Source organism: Lathyrus oleraceus, chromosome 5 (genome assembly GCF_024323335.1).
Source record: "Lathyrus oleraceus cultivar Zhongwan6 chromosome 5, CAAS_Psat_ZW6_1.0, whole genome shotgun sequence".
Lineage (NCBI taxonomy): Eukaryota > Viridiplantae > Streptophyta > Magnoliopsida > Fabales > Fabaceae > Lathyrus > Lathyrus oleraceus.
Window position 1 is genome coordinate 167,994,382 of NC_066583.1, and position 8,586 is coordinate 168,002,967.

At 36.7% G+C, this 8,586-nt stretch overlaps 1 protein-coding gene across 1 annotated transcript; it reads left to right on the forward strand.

Annotated features, from left to right (window-relative positions):
• Positions 1 to 7,576: 7,576 nt before the first annotated feature.
• On the forward strand, positions 7,577 to 8,351 carry LOC127079470 (uncharacterized). Its single transcript, XM_051019849.1, has 2 exons — positions 7,577 to 7,683; positions 7,898 to 8,351. The coding sequence occupies exons 1-2, from the start codon at positions 7,577 to 7,579 to the stop codon at positions 8,349 to 8,351; spliced, it is 561 nt and encodes a 186-aa protein (XP_050875806.1).
• The last annotated feature ends 235 nt before the right edge of the window (positions 8,352 to 8,586 follow it).

The window sequence follows — 8,586 nt, forward strand, 5'->3', positions numbered from 1 at the left end:
GTGATGTCTTCTTGGAGAACTATTTTCCAGAAGATTGTCGTGGGAAGAAAGAGGTGGAGTTCCTTGAATTGAAGCAAGGAAATGGTATTGTTGCTGAGTACGCTGCTAGATTTAAGGAGCTTATCAAGTATTGTCCTCATTACAATACTGCTAATGCTGAGAGATCTAAATGCTTGAAGTTTGTGAATGGCTTGAGACATGATATCAAGAAGGCCATTGGTTACCAACAGATTACTCGTTTTACAGAGTTGGTTAACAAGAGTCGGATCTATGATGAGGATAGTAGGGAGAGTGCTTCTGTCTACAAGAGCTCGAAGGGGAAAAATCAAGATCGTGGGAAACCGTATGATGACAAGAGGAGACAATCTGGTTTTGGCAAGAAGCCAAGTGGGGGAGGATCTTCTACTCCACTTAAGTGTTTCAAATGTGGCGTTGAAGGTCATCGCGCTGAGGATTGTAGTAAGAATCCGATGACGTGTTTCAAGTGTGGCAAGAGTGGTCACAGAACAAACTAGTGTGGAGTTGGTTCGAGTGTGACTTATTACAATTATGGTGAGAAAGGTCACATTAGTACGCAATGTGATAAGCCGGAGAAGGAGCAAGCGAAGGGAAAGGTGTTTGCATTGTCTGGTGCGGAGGCCACTACCGATGATAGACTAATCCAAGGTACGTGCTTTATTAATGGTACACCTTTGATTGCCATTATTGATACCGGTGTAACACATTCTTTCATTTCTTTGGGTTGTGCTAAGAGGCTGAATCTTATATTATCTGATATGCGTAGAAGTATGGTTATTGATACACCTGCTATGGGTTCTGTCTCTACTTCTTATGTGTGTTTGAATTGTCCGTTGAGTATATTTGGTAGGGATTTTGGAATTGATTTAGTTTGTCTTCCGTTAGAGCAACTCAACGTGATTTTGGGTATGAATTGGTTAGAAGTTAATCGGGTGTATATCAACTGTTTCGAGAAGACGGTTATTTTTCCTGAGGTTAGTGCTAAGGAAGATTGGTGTGTGTCTGCTAAGCAAGTTGATGAATCGGTGCACGATGGTGCCGAGTTGTTTATGTTGTTGGCAACTTTGGATATTCGGGAGAAGAGGACGATTGAAGGATTGCCAACAGTTTGTGAGTTTTGGTTAAGTGAAGTAAGTTTTCTTGGACATGTGATTTCGAGTGGTGGTATTTCTGTGGATCCTACGAAGATTGAAGCTGTATCTCAACGGGAAGCTCCTAAGTTTGTTGCTGAGATTAGAAGTTTCATTGGTTTGGCTGGTTATTATAGGAAGTTCATTGAAGGATTTTCTAAGTTGTCGTCATCATTGACGCAGTTGACTAGGAAAGGTCAAGCTTTCATTTGGACTTCGCAGTGTGAAGCGAATTTTCAAGAGCTTAAGAGAAGATTGACTACGGCTCCTATTTTAATTTTACCGGATCCGTTAGAAACTTTCGTTGTGTATTGTGATGCTTCTTTGTTGGGTTTAGGAGGTGTTTTGATGCAAAAAGGGCAAGTGGTAGCTTATGCTTCAAGGCAACTTAAAGTTCATGATAGGAATTATCCAACGCATGATTTAGAGTTGACCGCCGTTGTGTTTGTGTTGAAGCTGTGGAGACATTACTTGTTTGGATTGAGATTTGATGTGTTTAGTGATCACAAGAGTTTGAAGTATTTGTTCGATCAGAAGGAATTGAATATGAGGCAGAGAAGATGGTTGGAATTCTTGAAAGATTATGATTTTGGTTTGAATTATCATCCTGGAAAGGCGAATGTTGTAGCCGATGCATTGAGTAGGAAGTCATTGCATAAGTCTATGCTGATGATTCGAGAGTTTGAATTGTTGGAGCAATTTAGAGATTTGAGTTTGAGAAAGATGAGCATGTGTTCCTTCGAGTTACGCCAATAACGGGTGTTGGTAGAGCTTTGAAGTCGCGTAAACTGACGCCGCGTTTCATTGGTCCTTATCAGATTTCCGAGAGGATAGGTGAAGTGGCATATCGGATTGCATTACCACCATCACTTTCTAATCTTCATGATGTGTTCCATGTGTCTCAATTGAGGAGGTACATTGCGGATCCATCGCATGTTGTTCCATTAGATGATGTCCAAGTGAGGGATAATTTGACGGTTGATACATCACCTATGCGAATTGAAGATCGAGAAGTGAAGAAGCTTCGTGGTAAGGAGATTGCTTTGGTGAAAGTGATATGGGGCGGAGTCGCCAATGGCAATATTACGTGGGAACTCAAGGATAAGATGAAGGAATCATATCCGGAGTTGTTCGCTTGAGGTAAATTTTCGAGGACGAAAATCTTTTAAGTGGGGGAGAGTTGTAACAACCCAATTTTAGTATTTATTTATTATACTATTATTATTATATTGTATTTTAATTATGTGGAGTGGTAATTAATTAATCGGTTGTTAGGTAGTATAATAATTGACTATACTAATTGAATTGGTGTATTAATTAACTATTTAATGGATATGAGATATAATTAAATAATTATATTAATTAACTTAGTGGATATATGGTGTTAGTTTAATTTATTTGAATTAAATAGAGACATTTAAATATTAGGTATTATTGGGCCTAGTAATTAAATTAGATGGATGTCATGATTTAAGCCCAACTAGAATACTAATATAAATAGTAAGAGGTGAGGAGAGTGAGAATTAGAATTCATTTGAACATTGAAGGCAATAGAGAAAGAGGAGAGGAAAAGTAAAGAGAAGCTAGGGTTTCCATCAAATTGAAGAGGTAAGGGGGAATCCGGATTGTTAGGTTTTGATGATTATGCTTGATTGTGGTGATTGATTGTGTTAAAACTGCACATTAACGTTATATATTTGGAGTATTGTGTGAGTTATAATTTTCTGAATGTTTGGCTTTTTACGGAATTGAAATCGGAGGTCCCGAAGTCCTCCAACGATGAAAACTGCGGAAAATTCCGCATGCTGTCCGTCACACTCGCGGCCTATTTTTATGTTTTATTGTAGAAATCGTTTTGGTCATAACTTTTGATCCGTAAGTCCAAATCGAGTGCCGTTCGAAGTGTTGGATAACTGAAACAGAGGGCTATAACTTTGTTTCAGGAATAAAATAATTTTGGAGATTATTTCATGGATGTTCTGGGGGTTGAAGAAGATGAAAATTATGTTGGAAAATTTAATAAACAACAACTTTTAGTAATGTCTTCGTGCACGGTTTTGATCATAACTTTTAACTCGTAAGTCCGATTTTGGTGGAGTTTGAAGCGTTAGAAAGCTAATGCTCATACGTAAAACATGGTATTGATTGTTAATATGTTTTAATAATATTCACATGCCTACTGTATTGATAAATATACTGGGTTATACGTTTGGTTGATGAATCGTTGCATTGTTGTAATATGATTGCGTGATAATTATGTTGTTATGTCGATGATGTTAAGATGTTAATGAGTTGTTGTTATTTGTTGATATTATTCATGTGGTAACATGAATTGGTTATTGCATGATGAATGGTGTGATGCATAATTATGAATGATATATTGTTATGGATGTGTATATATACCATTGGTGGATTGTGAATGATATCTTGTTATGAATGTGTATATGTAACTGTGGATGATATGTTGTTATGAATGTGTATATGTACCATTGGTGGATAATTCATAGAGTTGAGTTATGGTGATATGTGGAATGTTAAGATGGTAGAGATGATCTTAATTGCATATGTGTTGGTATGTGTGCATTCATTCATAGCATGGTCGACTTCATTGTGGAAGTGGTGAAACTGTGGGTCCACATGGTAATAGACGTTGATCCTTAATTGGAAATAGGCGTAGTGGCTTGGATTCTAGATATTGAATCGGAAAGAGGTGGAACGTTGGGTCCATATAGACGTTGATCCTTAATTGGAAATAGGCGTAGTGGCTTTGATCTTGTACGGATCGGAGTGTGGCTTGGATTCTAGATATTGAATCGGAAAGCGGTGAAACTTTGGGTTCACATTGAGGTACCGCATGCATAGAGTCACATGTCTTGCATTGAGTCACAGTTGAATGTTGTATTATTGTGATTGTGATGTGTGTACGAGTTATAGTAGTTGAATTTGGTGATGTTTGGATACCTTGAATTTGGTGAAATATGTGATTATGTGATAATTGTGGTTATGTGTATATTTGAGAATATTGTATTGAATTTTAATATTAACTCCTTGAGTATTGAGGTATGTTTGAAATATGCGAAATAAATGCTGGTTAATATTATTGACATGAGTATACAAAGTGTGATGAATTCTTTTAATTGTTGATTTAATCATTGTGCCTTATTATGCTATTTCATAATGATTTGAATTCTCACCTTTTCTGTTTAAATGTTACCTTTACATGGGTATCGTGCAGAGACTACAGAGTAGTATTGCTGGAGTAAGTGGACGGTAGCTCGTTCAAGATTAGCTGGAGAGTTCCCGTATTTTAGTTTGAGATTAGGTAATGAGTCAATGCTCTGGTCATGTAACACTGGGTAGATTGGTAGTATTGAACTCATATCGTATTTGGATATGCATTACGTTATTACTTACTTTATTTTATCTTGAGATGATTGTTGAGAGATGATCATGGTATGGGACATGAATCATTTTATAATATGCATGGATATTCATATTTTCCGCTGTGAACGCATATTGCTTGAATATTCATGATAAGTGAAATGTGTTATTTTGAATGACCAGGTGTGTTTTTGGTTTTTGAAAGCTTTTAGTTTTGAAAACGTCGATGTGACGCCCTTTTGTTTGTATGCGTGCTTATTTACTCTGATTATATGTTAAGTACTTTGGGGTAGAAAAAGGGGTGTTACACCCCGATTTTATTTAAATTATTTTATGTAATTAAGTATGTGAAATTTATGGTTGGGTTGATTGATGTTTTGGTGTGTTGTGTTACCCTGGATGTAGGATAGTTGCCTTAGAATTATATCAATTAAGGTATTGAGGGGTGTGGGTAAAAGTGTAGAAATAGTGGTGTGGTGAGTAAATCTAATTAATCATATTAGTTATTGTTTATTTAATTAATTAATATTATATGAGCATTAATTTAATTGTTTAATTTGAATGGATTATTATTATTATTATTATTAAGAAAATAGTGATAATATAATAAGTTAATAAAATAATAGGAATGAGAATAAAAAGAATAGAAAAGGGGAGTTGGGATAAAAAAAACTCTGTAAATTAAATTTTGGGAGAAAAGAGGAGTAGCAAAGAAAGAGAGAAGAAAAGGCTAGGGCTCAAGGGGAGATTCACCACTGTTGAAGGTTAAAGAATCGATTGTTAGGAGCTCCAAGATAAGGGTGGGGTTCTGATTATGTAAGGATTAACATTATGATGGTAGGTAGATTATGCCATGTAGGTTTTGTGTTTTTCTTCTCTATGCTCGTGATCAATGTGATATTTGTCAAATTGTTGAATTGTGTGTATGATGATGCTGAGAAAGATGTGAAATGATGAATTATTGATGCTAGAGTCATGAAATTTGATTGGATTGTGTGATGTAAATGTTGTGTGAATTGATGTGGTTTCGGGTCAGAGTTGGAACAGGGTTATAAATGTTTTCGGGGTAAATGAGTTGGGGTTTTTGAACTTTGGAAAAGTGATTTTCGGTTTAAAATATGGTGTAAACGATTTGGGAGAAAATGGGCTTTGGGATGAATTTTGGATGACTTTCGTTTTGAAAAAAGTTGCAGAAAAGTGATTCTGCAACGCATAATCGATTACCAAAAATGGAGTAACCGGTTACACTTCTTAAAAAATACGTTCTTGGGCAAAAATTGAGAGGTGTAATCGGTTACTGATTTTTGAGTAACTGGTTACCCTGTGTAACAAAGGCCACACAGTTGCTGGAATGAGGGGTGTAACCGATTAGCAGATTTTGGGTAACCCGTTACCATGCGCGTGTTAGTTGTGGGTTATGCTACTGGAGATAGTGTAATCGGTTACTGGTTCTGGGGTAATGGGTTACACTAGAAGCAATTTCTTATAAACTTTAAAAACTCATAACTTTTGTTCTGAGTGTACGATTCGAGTGTCGTTCAAAGCGTTGGAAAACCGAGAGTGTGTACTTTCATTTAAAATTGGTTTCAGTACCTTCAAATGAATATTTTTCTGTGTGATGGTGTTGTTATGCATCATACTGTTTATGTGGTGGTGTGACATAACCTTAAATGCACTGTTGTTGCTTATTATGTTATATGGTGATATTTTTAAGTTGTATAACATGTGTTTGATGTATGATAGCTAGTATTGGAGGTGTACATTAATTATGGAGGTGGGTATTTGTGCATGATGTTGTTGTTGTTGCATTGATGGTATGTTGTATGAATTCATGTTGTTGGATAAATGGCCAGTTGTTGGTAAGCCTCAAATCCCATTGTGTGGATTGGGTCGGTAGCTGATTTAGGAGGTGATGAAATCAGTGAGACGTTATCGGAGGTAATAGTAACAGATTGATCACTTTGATCCTAGAAGGTGAGGATCGAAGTAGTGAACCTGAGTGTTTATGTATTAGTATCACATGCATTGAGTCGAGTTATTGAGTCACATTGCATTGTATATGGGTTGAATTTGATATTATGCGGATGGTTGATTATGTTGTTATTATGTTGGATGGTTGTTATGTTGCTATTATGTCGTGAATAGATGTGGTATGGATTTATGTGGAATTGTATTGTGGAATGGGTGATGTGCATGTGATAATCTGATGCTTGCTTATTATCATATTTTCCTTTATATAATTATGATATCTCACCCCTTCTGTTTGAATGTTGCCTCCATGTGGGTAACGTTCAGATAATCTGCAGTAGGAGTTCAGATGTGAGTGGAAGATGACGTCTTCCATTTTATTTTAGTGTCAGCATCTGCTCTGATATGTAACACTGGGGAATTGGAATGTTGTATCTTTCTTTATGTTTTAACATTTATAATATGACACGTTATGTTGATGATTGGATATGTTGAGTTAACTGTTTGTTTTTGTTGTTCCGCTGTGATTTAATAAAAGTTAACATTCAGACATGTGGTTTTTACTACTACTTTTATAACTACAAAGTGTTACATGTCTTTTCGACTGAGCAGGTTGATCATATGTTGTAGTGTATAATCTTAAATTGCAAGTTGAATTATTTTACTCTGATAAATATTTTAAATTTACGCGGGGGAAATTTAGGATGTTACATTGTGGTATCAAAGCAGGTCGGTTTATCCGACAAAGTTGTTAAGTTGGTGTGGTGTGATAGTTGAATACTGTCGATGTTGTCTCTTTAACCATTATTGTTGTTGGTGGTGTGAAACAAAAAATGGCTGGAAGATAAGATAATCTTATTGCTGCTGCTTTGCAGGCTGTTGCTCGGGCTGTGCAAAATCAGCCTAATGCTAGTGGGAACGACGAGTTCCGACATTTGGGGAAGTTTTAGAGGAACAATCCGCCTACTTTCAAGGGTATGTACAATCATGATGGAGCGTAAACTTGGCTCAGGGAGATTGAGAGGATATTCAGAGTGATGAATTGCTCTGAAGCATATAAGGTGTGGTTCGGTACGCATATGCTAGCCGAGGAAGTTGATGATTGGTGGATCAACACTCGTCATGTGTTGGATGTTGCAGCTGAAGTTGTAACTTGGGTTGTGTTCAGCATGGAATTTGTAAGAAAGTACTTTCCTGGGGATGTTCGTGGGAAGAAGGAGATTGAGTTCTGGAGCTGAAGCAAGGTAACTTGTCGGTTATTGAGTATGTTGTCAGATTTGTGGAACTTGCTAAGTTTTACCCTTATTACAATGAGGTGACTGTTGAGTTCTCGAAGTGTATCAAATTCGAGAATGGTTTGCGTCCGAGATTAAGTATGTGATTGGATACCAATATATCAGGAGGTTTCCAGAGTTGGTGAACAACTGTAGAATTTATGAAGATGATAGTACGACTCAGTCGGCTCACTACAGGGGGCAATATCTGAACTGTGGGAAGCCATATAGTGCTCCAGTTGATAAAGGTAAACAAAGAGTTACTGATGGTAAGAGGCCAAGTGGAGGAGGTGCTCTTACTCCTCTTAAGTGCTATAGGTGCGGTGAGTTTGGTCATCGTATCAGTGAATGCAAGAGTGATGTGAAGAGGTGTTACAAGTGTGGGATGTCAGGACATCTGGTTGCTGATTGCAGAGAGAATATGGTGACTTGCTATAACTATGGTGAACCAGGACATATCAATACTCATTGCTCGAAGCCTAAGCAAATCTCAGCTGGAGGAAAAGTGTTCGCTCTGAAGGGAACTCAAACTTTCAGTGATGACAAGTGTCATACCCCAATTTTGTCCGAGCATTTTTAAAACTTTTATACATTCAACTTTATTTTCAGTTTGCATCATCTATATATCATAACATACATTTCATTTTGAATAACACCTAAAATGTATGCATACCTTGATGAAACCTACCATTATTAAGAGCACTTTAAATTCCATCAAGTATTCTTATTAACTTTCTCTTCTAGTTTTGCAGGGTGTTGATATTATAGGAATTCCATTCAATAATGTTATTTTTGAGATTTTCCAGATTATCCTT

Excerpts from the sequence above, each read along its gene's own strand:
- LOC127079470 (XM_051019849.1), top strand. The coding sequence starts at position 7,577 with ATGCTAGCCGAGGAAGTTGATGATTGGTGGATCAACACTCGTCATGTG. Across the intron at positions 7,684-7,897 it reads AGCATGGAATTTGTAAGAAA|GAGGTTTCCAGAGTTGGTGA; the intron begins GTACTTTCCTGG and ends CCAATATATCAG.